Raw genomic sequence first — 16230 nt, 5'->3', positions numbered from 1 at the left:
AGAGGGGGTAGAGAGGGGGAGAGAGAGGGGGAGAGAGAGGGGGAGAGAGGGGGGAGAGAGGGGGGAGAGAGGGGGGAGAGGGGGGGAGAGAGGGGGGAGAGAGGGGGGGAGAGGGGGGGGAGAGAGGGGGGAGAGAGGGGGGAGAGAGGGGGGAGAGAGGGGGAGAGAGGGGGGAGAGAGGGGGGGGGGGGAGAGGGGGGGGGAGGGGGGGGGGGAGAGGGGGGGTGAGGGGGGGAGAGGGGGGGGAGAGGGGGGGGAGAGGGGGGGGGGAGAGGGGGGGGGGAGAGGGGGGGGAGAGGGGGGAGAGGGGGGTGAGAGGGGGGTGAGGGGGGGGAGGGGGGGGGTAGAGGGGGGGTAGAGAGGGGGGTAGAGAGGGGGGTAGAGAGGGGGGGGAGAGGGGGGGGAGAGGGGGGGAGAGGGGGGGGAGAGGGGGGGGAGAGGGGGGGGAGAGGGGGGGGAGGGGGGAGAGGGGGGAGAGGGGGGAGAGAGGGGAGAGAGAGGGGAGAGAGGGGAGAGAGGGGGGAGAGAGGGGGGAGAGAGGGGGGGAGAGAGGGGGGAGAGAGGGGGGAGAGAGGGGGGGAGAGAGGGGGGGAGAGAGGGGGTAGAGAGAGGGGGTAGAGAGGGGGGTAGAGAGGGGGGTAGAGAGGGGGGTAGAGAGGGGGGTAGAGAGGGGGGTAGAGAGGGGGGTAGAGAGGGGGAGAGAGGGGGGAGAGAGGGGGGAGAGAGGGGGGAGAGAGGGGGAGGGAGAGAGGGGGAGGGAGAGAGGGGGAGGGAGAGAGGGGGAGGGAGAGAGGGGGAGGGAGAGAGGGGGAGGGAGAGAGGGAGAGGGAGAGAGGGAGAGGGAGAGAGGGAGAGGGGGGAGAGAGAGAGAGAGAGAGAGAGAGAGAGAGACAGAGACACACTGTAGTATGTCGAATGCCAGTTGTAACGTGAAGTCTTTGGGGTAACTTCAAGTCTGTGTCACGTTGCTCACGTTTGAGTGCTTGGTGGTGGGTGTTGATGCTTTTTGTGCCGGTGGAGGGGAGGGGTGATCATTGCTTGCTGCTGCTTACACGTGGGAGGGAGGGGAGCTGGGGGGGAGGGTGCTTTGGGGTCCTTATGTTCAACTGTCATTCATTCTTTGGGGCACTCCTCTGTTTTCATGGATGTTTGCGAAGAAAAAGCATTTCAGGTTGTATATTGTATACATTTCTCTGACATTAAATTGGACCTTTGAACCACTGAACCTTTGAACTTTAATTAGGCCGCATCTGGAGTATTGTATACACTTCTGGCCACCCTTTTATAGGAAGGATGTTGAGGCTTTGGAAAGTCCAGAAGAGGTTTACCAGGATTTTGCCTGGATTAGAGGGCATGTGCTTTCAGGAGAGGTTGAACAAGCTTGGGTTATTTTGTCTGAATTGGCAGAGGCTGAGAGGAGATCTGAAAGAAGTTTATCAGATTATGAGAGGCATAAATAGAGTAGACAAACAATATCTTTTGCCCTCGGTTGAAAAGTCTAATACCAGTGGACACACATTTAGGATGTGAGAGGGTAATTTCAAAGGATTTGCAAGGGACAAATAGATTTTACACAGAGCGGTGGGTGCCTGGAATGCATTGGTTAGGGTGGTGGCAGAGACATACATTAGAGACTTTTAAGAGATGTTTAGATAGGCACAAGAATGTTATGAAAATGGAAGGATATTGATGTTATGTATGTATAAGGGATTAGTTTAGTTGGCCATTTGATTATTAATTTATTTCATTCAGCACCAATTTGTTGTTCAAAGGGCCTGTACATGTGTAGTTTTGTTTTGTATTCTATGTTCTAATTTCTACTGAGAGAGCGCTCTGATGTGATCCTGACCACAGTTTACATTCCACCAAAAGCAGGTGTTAAGCAAGCACTCTATATATTGAATGTTTTACAATTAGCAATAAAAAACGGCCTATCCTGACACCTTTGACATTGTTGCCAGGGTCTTCAGTAGGGCTAGCTTGAAGAAATCTTGACGTAACCCAACTACCATCAGAACATCACCTACAAAAACAGAGGACCCAACAGACTCTGAGCTGAATAAAAGATTCAGCTTGTTGAGAAACACACACAAAATGCTGGAGGAGCTCAGCAGGCCAGGTAGCATCAATGGAAACAAGTGCAGTCGACGTTTTGTGCCAAAACATTGACTGTACTCTTTTCCATTGATGCTCCTGGCCTGCTGAGCTCTTCCAGCATTTTGTGTGATGCTTGGATTTCCAGCATCTGCAGATTTTCACTTGTTTGCAACTTGTTGAAAAGTTGAGCAACAGAGTTGAGTTAATTTTCTGAGTCTCTCTTGTCTTTGAGTGGGACAACATTTTTGGATTTTGCTAAATTATCACTTCACTGAAAGATTCTATCAAACAAACAACTGAACTGAGAGATTTCCACAGAGAAAGTTTCAGTACCATTTACCTGTACAAGTCCTTCCATCCCCAGTGTAGCCAGCCACACACACACACTGGAAGGAGCCGGGGCTGTTGGAACAGGAGGCTGAGCTGTGACAGTTGTGGCTCCCACTCTGACACTCATCCATATCTGGAGTTTGGAAGAAAGAGAGAGGTCACTAGAAGGTCACCTGCTTCTGGAACAATCAACGTCTCACGACAGCGCGAATTATGGCACACTAAGGAAACAAAGTTAGCATAGTTTCTCAAACAAGAGCCTCTGTATCACCACAGGCCTATTTTCTCACACCATTCACAGAATAAGCCACACCAGTAGATGGGGTCAATTACTTTGGTGGCTGGGCAGGAAAAGAGTGGTACATTTTTAGAAAACATTAGATTAGTTAAGTGTCTAGGGTTGGATTGGAGATACCACAGGTTTCTGTCAAAGGCAAGGGAAAATATTGTTGTGCCACTTTCAATGATTCTCACTGGCTGCCGAAATAGTACCAAAATATTGGAGGGTGGAAAATGTTATTCTAGTGCTTGAAGTATAGGATTAACCCTGGGAATTATGTTAGGGATGGGCAAATTACTGGATTCTTAGAGACAGGTTTTACGAGCATTTGGAGAACTGTAATCTGATTAGAGACAGTCAGCATGGCTCTGTGAGAGGCAGACCATGTCTCACAAGCCTGGCTGAGGAAGTGACAAAACAAATCAACGAAGATAGAGCAGTGGATGTGGTGTATATAGGTTTCAGTAAGCCATTTGATAATGTTCCCTGTGGTGCAGTTGTTTGAAAAGACAGGCAGCATGGGATCTGGGGAATAAAGTGCAGATGTCAATGAGTAGTAGACAACATTCAGGCATGAATTTATATGTCTAATTATGTTTGTATCATTAAACTACCATGTTATTATTAACTGCCATGAAAAGAAGTAAGAAAGACAGACAGAGCCAGAGAGGCAGGGGGAGAAGGAGAAGAGAAAGGGAGAATAAGAGAAAGGGGGAGAGAGAGTGCAGTAGAGAAAAAGAGGCAGAGGAGAAAGAGAGAGAGAATGAGAGATAGAGCAGAAGAGTAGGAGGGACAGGGAAACTGAAACTGAGGTAGAAGGAGGAGGGGAAGAGTGAGGGAGAACAACAGAAAAAGTGAGAGAGAGAGAGGCAGAAGGAATGTTGAAAGTAAAAAGGGAAAGAGAGAAAGATATAGAGATAGAGCAAAGAGAGAGGGAGGGAGAGGGGAGAGGGGGGAGAGAGGGGGGAGAGAGGGGGGAGAGAGGGGGGAGAGAGGGGGGAGAGAGGGGGGAGAGAGGGGGGAGAGAGGGGGGAGAGAGGGGGAGAGGGGGGGAGAGGGGGGGAGAGGGGGGGAGAGGGGGGGAGAGGGGGGGAGGGGGGAAGAGGGAGAGGGGGGGAAGAGGGGAAGAGGGGGAGGGGGAGGGGGAGGGGGAGGGGGAGGGGGAGGGGGAGGGGGAGGGGGAGGGGGAGGGGGAGGGGGAGGGGGAGGGGGAGGTGGAGGGAGAGGGAGAGGGAGAGGGAGAGGGAGAGGGAGAGGGAGAGGGAGAGGGAGAGGGAGAGGGAGAGGGAGAGGGAGAGGGAGAGGGAGAGGGAGAGGGAGAGGGAGAGAGAGAGCTATGCACCTCCCTAAGACATTCATTACCACTGTTGACACTTTCCCCAATTGACAGCACTTGAGTGGTGGATGCTGGCCATCTGATCAGAAAGATAAGAAAGATAACTCAATACAACAGACCGTCTATACATGACATAGTGCAGATGCTGGTTAAAAACTTCCTCTAGCAGCACTGACTAAGCATTAGGCCACCGCACAACAACAAAAAAAATGCCTATGACTGCAGTTGTCCAAGAGCATCTGCAGCTCTGAGTCACACTGAATTACAAACAGAATACAATTCTCCCTCATCAATAGATAAGAAATCTGGAACTCTGCTTATCAGCTTGTGAGAGCATAGATATCACTTGGATTGCCCTGGTTGCTGATGGTGGCTTTGCTCACATGCTGAGAGTGAACTGTGATGGGGTTTATTTTCCTGGATTCAAAAGATTTAATTAGTGTATGGACTGCATTCGTTATGAGGAAAGCTCCAAAATCCCTCATTGTTCCTGACTGAAATACGACTCCAGATTTTGGGAATTCATATCAGAGAGGGGTTTCATGAGACAAGCAAGTAATTAAGAGTTTTCCACAGTGAAAGATTCAGTATAATTTACCTGTGCAATTCCATCCATCCCCAGTGTACCCAGCCCCACAGACACACTGGAAGGAGCCGGGACTGTTGGAACAGGAGGCCGAGCTGTGACAGTCGTGGCTCCCACTCTGACACTCATCCATATCTGGGGTTTGGAAGAAAAGAAAGAATTCACTGGAGCATCCATAGCTTCATGAAGGTTCATTGTCTTGCTGTCACATGACCAGATTTATTCCAGCACTTTAACAGAAACTGAATCAAGATAATCCTTAAATCAACACTTACTGGAATACTACAAGGGATGGGAAGCAGAATGCCAAAAAAAACAAACCCTTGTTTAGTTTGTTCTATGTTAGGTATTCATAAAAGGTTCTCCACTAGTAGAGGTCCAAATGTGTAGCATATTTCTAATCTTCTTGCAAATCTAAGATTTGCTGAGATTTATTTTCTATTCAAATGAATTCTTCTCTTAATAAATGAAGTTAATCAATGTAATAAAAATATTGAGGTTTATACTCCTTGTTAAAATGGAAAATGATTCCCAATTCCATAGAACATTACAGCACAGAAATGGGTCTTTTGGCCCTTCTTAGCTGTGCCGAACCATTTTTCTGCCTAGTCCCACTGACCTGCATGTGGGCCATATCCCTCCATCGCCTCTCATTCACATACCTGTCCAAGTTTTTCTTAACTGTCAAAAGTGAGCCCGCATTCACCACTACATCTGGCAGCTCATTCCACACTCCCACCACTCTCTGCGTGAAGAAGACCCTCCTAATGTTCCCTTTAAAATTTTCCCCCTTCACCCTTAACCCATGTCCTCTGGTTTTTTTTTCTCCCCTAGCCTCAGTGAAAAAAGCCTGCTTGCATTCACTCTATCTATACCCATCATAATTTTATATACCTCTATCAAATCACCCCTCATTCTCCTACACTCCAGGGAATAAAGTCCTAAACTATTCAACCTTTCTCTGTAACTCAGTTTCTCAAGTCCCAGTAACATCCTTGTAAACCTTCTCTGCAACTCTTTCAACCTTATTAATATCCTTCCTGTAATTAGGTGACCAAAACTGCACACAATACAAATTCGGTCTCACCAATGTCTTATCCAAACCCATCATCACATTCCAACTCTTATACTCAATACTTTGATTTATAAAGGCCAATGTACCAAAAGCTCTTTTTATGACCCTATCCACCTGTGATGCCACTTTTAGGGAATTATGTATCTGTACTCCCAGATCCCTCTGCTCTACTGCACTTCTCAGAGTCCTACCATTTACCTTGTATGTTCTACCTTGGTTTGACCTTCCAAAATGCAATACCTCACACTTGTCTGCATTAAACTCCATCTGCTATTTTTCAGCCCATTCCTCCAACTGGTCCAAATCCCTCTGCAAGCTTTGAAAACCTTCCTCACTGTCCACTACACCTCCAACCTTTGTATCATCAGCAAATTTGCTAATCCAATTTGCCACATTATCATCCAGATCATTGATATAGATGACAAATAACAATGAACCCAGCACTGATCCCTGTGGCAATATGGTTGATTCTGAACAGGCTCTTAGGGATGGAAAGTGAATAAATGAAATAAAATTGAGGTTACTAAGCAAACTGCCACAAATTAACCAAGAAGTAGACAACACTCAGGCTTGAGGTGAAATGGCTAAGGACACTTGTACACAAGTAGCACGCAATGACTAACTGTCCGCCTCCCTGAGGTATTCATACTATTGTCAACTATTCTACCATCCACAGCAAAGTGAGCAACTGGAGTCACTTGATCAAATGCCAAGGAATCCTGGTGTTTAAGCTAAAAAAAACATTGTGTTGGTTATTTACAAAGATGGCACTGGACAAACAACTGTTTGTGAAAACCTGAAGTAAAATGAAGCCAATAATGTACAGCCTTCTGTTTTAAATGCACATCATAGGACTTGGGAATTAGAACCATTCAAATGAATTTTCCTGCAATTATACAAAATATGTTTAAGAAAAGTGAGCCAACATTTGTCAGAATCAGAATCAGGTTTATTATCACTGGCATGTGTTGTGACATTTGTTAACTTATTAATCCTTTCTCAAATGAGTCTCTTTAGATTTGCATCATTGTCTGTTTTGAAACCAGCAAACATGGCCCTGCTTATAATTGATCAGCCATATTGGTCAATTGTAATTCTATCAGTCTGTGTTGTAACTAGTAGAGAAGGTCAGCTACTGGATGATTTTTTTTGGTGAGGGGCTCAAATGTTGATTCCGCAAAGTCAGAAGTTGAGTAAATGTTAAATAAAGCATGTATCTAAGTCTATCTTGTTCTTGACTAAGATAAAACACTTGGTATTTGGTAAGTCACTACTTCATTGAGGGATTCTATCAAACAAACAAGTGAAGTGAGAGCTTTCTAAAGCGGAAGTTTCAGTATTGGTTACCTGTACAAGTTCTTCCGTCCCCAGTGTAGCCAGCCCCACACACACACTGGAAGGAGCCGGGACTGTTGGAACAGGAGGCCGAGCTGTGACAGTCGTGGCTCCCACTCTGACACTCATCCACATCTACAGTTGGGAAGAAAGAGAAAGGTCACCTGTTTCTGGAACAATCAACTTCTCACCACGATGTACAAACATTGCACATGAAAGAGACTGCATCAGCTTGGATTCTCACATAAGAACCTCTGTAGTAATTCCAGAAATCTCTGGCATCCCTTCTTCTAACACCATTCACAGAACAAGGCATTATTAACCTGACACTAATAGGTGAATCAATTACTTTGGTGACTGGGCAGGAAAAGAAGTGGAAGACTTGAAAAACATTTGGATAGCTGAGTCTCCAGGGCCAGGCTGGACGTGAAGGTTATTACGTGAAGCGAAGGAAGAGATTGCAACGGCACCATCGATGATCTTTGCGCCCTCACAGGCCACAGGAGTAGAACAAAAAAATGGAGGTGGGAAATCTAATTCTTTTGCTCGAAAAAGGGAATAGGGATGATCCTGGGATTATCGACCTGTGAGAATCTTCTGTCAGTGGTGGGCAAATTATTGGAGGTCATTCTCAAGGAAAAGTTTTTTTACGAGTAATTGGAGAAGCATCATCTGATTAGAAACAGTCAGCATGACTTTGTGAGGGGCAGGTCGTGCCTCACAAGTCTGACTGAATTCTTTGAAGAAGTGACACAGTAAATTAATGAAAGTAGAGCAGTGGATGTGGGGCATTTGGATACTAGCAGGCGCCTGACAAGGTTTTCTATGGCAGGGTCATTCAGAGTGTCAGCAGGTGAGGGATCCGGGAAACCTGGCTGAATGGATAGAGAGTGGGCTTGCACAGAATGCAGAGGGTGGATGCAGATGAAGAGTGGTCGCCAGGAAGTCGATGACTGGTGGTGTTCAGTGGGGATGTGTTCTAGACTCCTGCTCTCTGTGATTTTTATAAATGACTTAGATGAGGAAGTGGAAAGGGGGGGTTAGTGATAGATGGCACGAAGGTTGTTGGTGGTGTGGATAGTGTAGAATGTTGCTGTAGATTACAATGAGATGTTGCGGGGATACAGAGCTAGGCTGAGAAATGGTGGTTTGAATTCACATGAAGAAATTAAAGAGATATAATTTGGAAGGGCATAATTGAAGGCAGAGTGCAAGTTTAATGGCAGGATTTGTAGCAGTGTGCTGCAACAGAGGGATCTTTGAGTCCAAGTCTGTAGATTTCTCAAGGTTGCCACACAGGCTGATAGGGTGATTAAAAAGGCATATGGAGTGTTGGCCTTCTTTATTCAGGAGATTGAGTTCAAGAGCCATGAGACAACGTTGCAGCTCTATAAAACTCTGCTTAGACCTCTCTTGGAATATTGTGTTCATTTCTGGTTGCCTCATTGCAGGTAAGATGTGGACGTTTTAGAGAGGATGCAGCAGAGATTTAGCAGGATGCTGCCTGGATTAAAGAACATGTCTTATCAGGAACGATTGAACGAGCCAGGTATTTTTTTCTTTGGAGTGAAGGAGGATGAAAAGTGACTTGATAGAGGTGTGCCAGATGATAAGAGGCATAGATTGAGCAGATAGCTAGATACATTTTTTTCAGGGCAGACAGAAATGGCTAATATGAGAGGATGTATATGGGGGCCATAATTTTATCATGATTGGAGGAAAGTATAGTGGATGCCAGAAGCAGGATTTCTAACAGAGATTCTAATAGTTGATGAAACATACTGCTAGGCTTGATAAAGAGGCAGATGCCTTAGCGATATTTAAGAAATTCTTAGACAGGCATGTGGATGAAAGAAAAATGAGGACTATGTGGGAGGGAATGGTTAGATTGATCTTAGGGAAGGTTAAAGTGCTAGCACAACCTTGTGGGCTGAAGGGCCTTCACTATGATATACATTTCTTTTTTCTATGTTGTAAGACAATGATCTTTAAGAAGAAAAAGCAATGATAGAATTTGACAGGGCAGCAGTAGAAAAAATATTACTACATGGGGTTAATCCAAATGGTTAAAATGAATGTAGAGCTCTCTGTAATGTGTCTTACAATGAATTAGAGAAATAGATTATTTCCCAGAGTTGTGAGAATGTGGAACATTTTAACTGCAGGAAGTACAGGAGGTGAAACACCGGGCTGTCATTAACAGGGCAGCTGAGTGTGGGTGAAGAACCAAAGGGTTTGCTAGCAATGGGGGAATGAAGTGGGGTCTCTGTGCAGTATTAGAACCAAGATAAGTCTCTCAGGCTGAAGACGCTCGTTCAGTCACAAATTTAAGCAGCATGAATTAACTAGAATATGTGGTAGTTCATGACAGTTAAAGAAAGGGAACTCTATGACAGTTCCTAGGGTTCTGTATCTGAGATGTGTCTAAGTGACTTCTCTGCAAGTTATGAAGATGATTTTTTAATATAGTAACACACATCACAGCTCTTTACATGCACTTGCTGTAATTACTTCACTTCATTATTCATCTTATCACCATACATAATTAAAATGATAAAAAAATACTGCATAGTGCACCAGTCATTACTATCTTGAAAATTCTTTCAAATGCTTGGAAGAATTTGCACAAAATCAGACTTATCCACATCATTCATCTGCAGTGCAGGAAAGAGAATTCCAACCAAAAGGTAAACTATTGGTTTTCAAATTTGCAATGGGGGAAAAAAACTCTACTAAAGAAATTACAATAATCCTGAAACACATGCAGAAGTCTTAAGAGAATTGACAAAAGCTTGGTCATTCAAGAAAGTTTTAAAGAACATCTCAAAGGAACAGAGAGGTGGGAGGTTCTTAATGAAATCTCATAGCTGGGTTTCTGGCGATAGCATGCATGACTGCCAAGGATGAGGGGAAATAAATCAGGAACGAAAGAGACAAGAATGTGTCACTGGACTGAGAGCAGAGGGATGAGGCAGAATGAGTTTCATTCATTACAGACTGAATATTGAGGGGAAACTTTGTGTCAAAAAGGTTGAAAGATCAATTGAAGAGATGGCAATGCTGTGGTGATGTGCAAAGCTGGGGAAGTTACCTCAGGCACATAGAGAGGCGATTGTTAATCAGAACTTCTGAATCAAATGTGCAGTTTACTGAAACTTGGATACAGTCATGACTCAGGAAAAAAATGTAATCAGTTGGTGAGTGGTTGATTGATTAAACCAGGAAGCCTCCTGCTGCTATCAACCTTCTGGGTTTGCGCGAACTCTGATATTTGGGATTAATCAGATCAGACTCAAAACAATCTACTTGCAGTGATGTATCCTGGAAGGATTCAGTGCCAGTTACCTGCACAGGTCTTTCCATCCCCAGTGTAGCCAGCCCCACACACACACTGGAAGGAGCCGGGGCTGTTGGAACAGGAGGCCGAGCTGTGACAGTCGTGGCTCCCACTCTGACACTCATCCACATCTGGAGTTTGGAAGAAAGGTAGTTTTCACTGGAGGATCACCAGCTTTCTGAACATTCTAGTTCTCACTCTGATGCACAAAGAAAGTGATTCAGCTTGGTTCCTTATATAAGAAGCTCTGGGGCCGTGGCAGGAGTCTCTGGTTGCTCATCCTTCCCTCACAATTCACAGAGTAAATCATCACCATCTGACTTTGGTGATGGACGGGATAAGGAGTGGAAGACTATAATCTTTAAGAGGAAAGCACTTTAAGAGGAATCTGATAGGACAGTAAAAGAGAAAGCTTTACTATATGGGGGTGAGTTTGACAGGCTAAAATAACTATTGGGCATTGACTGTGGACTGTACCCTCTCAGCAAACTGCCTTTTCCAAAAGGTCCCATCTGGAAAGTGCTAAGGGGCTACTTAAAAAAATGTCACACTGTCTTAAAAGTTTCTTTGCCCAGGCAGTTAATCTGATAACCATTCTAGTTAGCCACTCCAACCCTCCCTTATCTATTAACACAGTCACTGAACTTCACTGTATACACTGCTTTATGTAATGCTACTAACAATATAAATACATAACATTTATGTACTTATGCAGATTTTATTCCATATCATTACTTTAACCTCTGGGTTTATTTTTTATATGTTGTAATTCTTAAGGTTGTTATAACTAGGGGTGGTAATGGGGACAAGCTCCCACTACCCATTAAATGCTCCCAATGCTGTGTGCCTCAAATAACCTCCGACAACCAAGTTCAGATCCTAGCCTTCATGTGTAGCTTAGCTGCTAAGCCTGGCGGAACCACTTCTACTGACAGGAGAAGGGACAAAGGCGGGTTACTGGTTCCTTAAAGCCAGTTGCTTTGGGCAGATTGGGTTCGTCAGCCATGGTTGGCAACTCATTTAGGAGAGGGAAAACTCTAATCTCAAACCCACTCATGGGGATGGCTTCAGGAGCACACCCCAAGGGAAAAATCTGGAGCTGGAGTCCCTAAGGCAGTCCCTCATTGAGTTCGATGCTGACTGGCAACTCCCGTGATGCTGCTGGTACCAAACTGTATCGGTCTTTGCAATTCCTTTGGGCTCATCAGTTGTGTGTGGGGGGGGGGGGAGGGGGCTTACTACATGGGCAACAGCTTGTTTTCCATATTGTACTGCCTAGGTTTGCATATCTAGACAGCCAGGACACAATATCCACACTCAACTCTGACCAACAGAAACCCTCACAATTCTTTATTCTTATAATTGCTGAATATTGTTGTTTCTGTGCAACACATCACAGCAAATTACTAATACATGTGAATGTATATAGCAAATAAAGTTGATCCTTGACTGAGTACTGTAATGCACACAAAATGCTGGAGAAACTCAGCTGGTCGGGCAATATAACATTATTCCTCTCCATAGATGCTGCCTGAACTGCTGAGTTCCTCCAGCATTTTGTGTGTGTTATTCTGGATTTCCAGCATTGACAAAATCTCTCATGATTATGATCCTTGACCAAGTTATCTGACAATGAGCTGTGGAGAAACCTCTTCGTCCAGAATGGTGAGAATATAGGAGATAGGGCTCCAATCACAAGCAGTGTTTGAGGTTTCCGTTCTCAGGAGAGGTAAGTATGGCGTAAAGCATCAGAAATGTGTCTATCAATGGGAAATGAGGGAGATGAGGGAGGATTCGTATGCAGTGGGAACAGTAACATCCTGACAATCACTCAGACATAGATCTCTCAGTGGTAAAACACAGGTAAACTCACTGTGGTTAATAAAGGAGTATTGAATGTTACCAAGAATACGGGTTAAAATTGCAACCAAAACAAACCCTTTCATTTGCAAATATGATTCACTCATTTAAGTTTCTCAGTCATAATATTTAACTGCAATTAATTTATTAAAATGTAATTTAATACAGCACACTTAATCGTAGCATTCAGAAAAATCTGACCTGACATGTACAGAAGCAGTTCCACAAATTGGTTTGTAAATTTACAATGGGAAAAGTCAAAACTCACTTGAAGTAATTGCAATATTCCCAGCTAGGTAAAGAAATATTAAAGAGAGCTGGCAAAAGCTTGAAGATGGAGACATGTTTTAGGAAACATCTTAAATGTGGAGAGAGAATTAAAGGTGTTTGTGAATAACATTTCACTGTTTGGAACCTCAGCAATAGTATGCATGTCTTGCAAAGTTGAGAGCAAATGACAAAGATGAGGTAACATCATCTGGGTTTATGGCAGCAGTGTCTTGCTGTCCATCCTTCTCACACTTTTCAAAGAGCAAGCCACTATCATGTCTGGATCCCTGATTTTAGTGATGGGCAGGATGAGTAGAAGACAAGCCAGGTCATTAATGGAATCTGATAGGTCTGCAGAAGGAAAAGATATTTCTACAAGGCATTTTGGAGCCTTGGCAGTCCAAAGACCTGGAAACATAGCTGATTAGGGAAAAACATTCAGGTATGAATAACAAATAAGAATGAGGGGAATGTTGGTGGACTGACAGGCTCCATTCACTGTGGAGCACTGTAACATTACAGATGAGACAGAATGGTTACCTTTATTACAGACTGAACTCTGTAAGTATCATTCTCAGTATCAATTACCTGCACAGGTCCTTCCATCCCCAGTGTAGCCAGCCCCACACACACACTGGAAGGAGCCGGGGGTGTTGGAACAGGAGGCCGAGCTGTGACAGTCGTGGCTCCCACTCTGACACTCATCCACATCTGGAGTTGGGAAGAAAGATGAGAGTTCACTCAACTTTGATGGAGGGCATCAGATTTGAGAAACTTAAACCAAATGATCAAAGTCAGGCACAAAACTAATATTCATCATCTTGAAACCTCAGTTGCTGAGACTGTGATGTGAGGATTAGATCTTTGAGTGGTGGATATGTCTACAAATACACCCCAGTAGTCACCAGTCACTTCATTCTCTGATGAATGCTGAGCTAGTAAGCATACATCTTCATATTTCTTCTGTGTTGCCAAGTGGTTCCTGTTGCTATTAATGTTGCTGTAGGTAACAGGTGTTCATTTTGTTGAAGGAAGAGTTCATTAAAGGGACCCAGGTTTGGTGAATTTTCAGTTTTGCTTTCTTAATACCAATAAACCATTTTGTGAACTTGCCCAGTCTCCCTATCCACTACTGTCTTGCTCCATGAGGTCCAAATTGCTGCTGGACACCAAAAGAGCATGACTTTGAAGTTATTTGACTCCAGGTATGTGGTGTTATGTGGCACCCTTGTGGGCAAGCAATGCTTCCAATGTCTGCAAAGTCTTGTTGTATGGCATCTGTTATTACAGCCCTCTGGTGTGAGCCCAGGATATTGAACTAACAATTGACCTAGAATATAAATAAAAAAAACTGCAGGTGCTGGAAATCTGAATTAAAAGCCGAACATTCTGGGAATGCTCAGCGGGTCAGACAGCAGTGGTGAAATGGGAAGCAGTAAATGTTTCAGGTCAAGGACCTTTGTCAGAACTAACAGCAGGGAAAACAACAACACACACAAAATGCTGGTGGAACACAGCAGGCCAGGCAGCATCTATAGGGAGAAGCGCTGTTGATGTTTCGGGCCGTTAAGTTGCAGCGAGGGTGGGGAGAGATGGGTGGGACAAACAGAATACATGTGACAAGGTGAACCAAGGGTTCCCATGGCAATAACCTAAAGTAAGTTGGTCAATTGATTGATAGGTTAATAAAGGAAACTAGAGAATGAAAAACATGGACAAAGCAGTAGTGATCTAGGGATTGCTAGACATGTGAGGCTGTAATAGTGGAAAGAGAAAAACAGACAATTTTGCAAAAGCATGCCCTGTAATAGAACTGGCCAGGTTCAATACAAAGAGAGGAAGTGAATTACCCAAACTTGTCGAATTCAATATTGAGTTCGGAAGACTGCTACATACCTAGAACACTAATGAGGCGCTGTTTCTTAAGTAGACTTGGCTTTATTATGAAAGTACAGCTCAGATGGGTCAAATTGAGAATGGTGACAGGTGACGAGAGGCACCATGTTGCCCCTGTGGACTGAATTTAGGAGCTCACCCAAAGATAACACCCAACTGGTGTCTGGATTCTCTACTCTAGAGGAGACCACATTGTGAATAGCAAATGCAATACAGGAGGAATATAGGACAGGAGGAAATGGAAATGAATTTCTGCTTCACCTGCAAGCACTGTTTGAGTTCCTAGGCAATGAGAAAGGAAAAGGTGAAGACGTTGCAACTCCTGCAGTTAAAAAGGCAAAGGTGGGTGTTTGATGGAAATGTAAGCACTTAACAAGAACTTGTTTGTTTGAGGGTTTTTTTTTAGCATGTTGCACCAGACAGTCAGCCATTTTTGTCTGGTGCGTGGTGTCAGGATTGGTCTCCTTTTCGGATTAACTGGGGCACCTGACTCAACCTTTTTTTTTACAAGGCCAAGTGGCTAGCTCGACGCTAAACCTGGCACAGATGGAAAGTGTGCTCGGGGATGGCCCGACTTGGATTCGAACTCAGGAGCCTGTGCTCTGGAGTCCGGCACTGATGCCATTGCACCACCAGCCGGTCTTTGAGGTCTGAGGTATCAAGTATGTGAAGCATACAAAGCATAGGAGAATATTATCATAAAAGTAACTTATAATGGCAAAAACAGAAAACTGACAGAAATATTCAATAAAAGAATTTGTCAAGCTAAAAGGACAATGGATGAGGATGATCTCTCTGAAAGGCTTAAACTGGGATGACCTTGGGAATAGGAAGAACAACATGTGAATGGAACCAGTTAGAAAGTGAGAACATGGGCACAAAAATGTCAAAATTGTGAAATGCAGAGCAGATGGAGATGCTTGCCAGACGAGGCTGGGAACTCACTCCCAGAGAGAAGAAACAGAAAGGGGAAAAATGCTGAGTTAATATTACAGATGAATGACTGATTTAGACAAAAAAATTCAAGTTAACTGAAGCTGCACTGTTGAGCACAGAAGGCTGTTGTGTGCCCAGACAGAAAATAAAGCTTCTGTATTAGATTTCCATTATCAGTGGTTTCTTCTACTTTTTAGCAGCCATGATGGGATTTGTTTTACATTACAGAAAAATAATGTGCAACTTCTATTGCAAGCTAACACTTTGAAATAGTTTGTAGAATTATTTCTTCTTACCTCCATTCGTTGGAAATTGGGGTCATATTCACTTCAAGGATTATAGAGAGATGCTTGTTTTGGAAGTTTTTTGATTTGAAAATTGGATTCTCTGAAGTTACACTACTTCTCAGATGGAACTCTTAAACAAATATGCATTTAGATGGATAATTGTGATCACTTTTACGAAGTTGTCTAATAGCTGGCCAGCTCACTACAGTATCATATACAGATAATCCAGGCCATAAATCCCATGAATGAAAGTGGTTTTAAAATCCTGATGTACTGGGACAAAATTCAAAAACTTTCTCCTGAGACAATAAAGTGAGATGGTTGGTTGTAATATTAGGTACATTTTTGAGTACAAATTACGTAAAAGCTTGAACGGACAGAATTTGTAAAATGTGTTTAGGAAGGCTTTCTCAAATAGGAAAAAAAGAAGCAGCAAATGAGGTTGGCAGATAGCGAGGTGTCACAGCACATTGTTCCAGAAGGTCACCAGACTCACCAAGAAATCCAGGTGAGAGCCTGTAAATACCCGTCATGGATTAACTAAGTCCGCCTGCATCTAGGCAGTTTACCAGCAATCTAAGTGATAACTGGAAATGCTTCAAACA

General features: G+C 44.0%; 1 protein-coding gene across 1 annotated transcript in view; it reads right to left on the bottom strand.

Annotated features, from left to right (window-relative positions):
- Positions 1-16230, bottom strand: part of LOC132397668 (fibrillin-1-like) — a 103743-nt gene that overhangs the window by 37235 nt on the left and 50278 nt on the right. Inside the window, exons 15-19 of the mRNA XM_059976437.1 lie at positions 13095-13217; positions 10385-10507; positions 7052-7174; positions 4642-4764; positions 2438-2560 (exon numbers count right to left, since the gene is read on the bottom strand). Of these exons, the coding sequence (XP_059832420.1) occupies positions 2438-2560; positions 4642-4764; positions 7052-7174; positions 10385-10507; positions 13095-13217 (615 nt within the window). The remainder of the gene's footprint in view (positions 1-2437; positions 2561-4641; positions 4765-7051; positions 7175-10384; positions 10508-13094; positions 13218-16230) is intronic.

The sequence above is a fragment of the Hypanus sabinus genome, chromosome 8 (assembly GCF_030144855.1).
Source record: "Hypanus sabinus isolate sHypSab1 chromosome 8, sHypSab1.hap1, whole genome shotgun sequence".
Taxonomy (NCBI): domain Eukaryota; kingdom Metazoa; phylum Chordata; class Chondrichthyes; order Myliobatiformes; family Dasyatidae; genus Hypanus; species Hypanus sabinus.
This window is presented reverse-complemented; position numbering and strand designations above follow the sequence as displayed.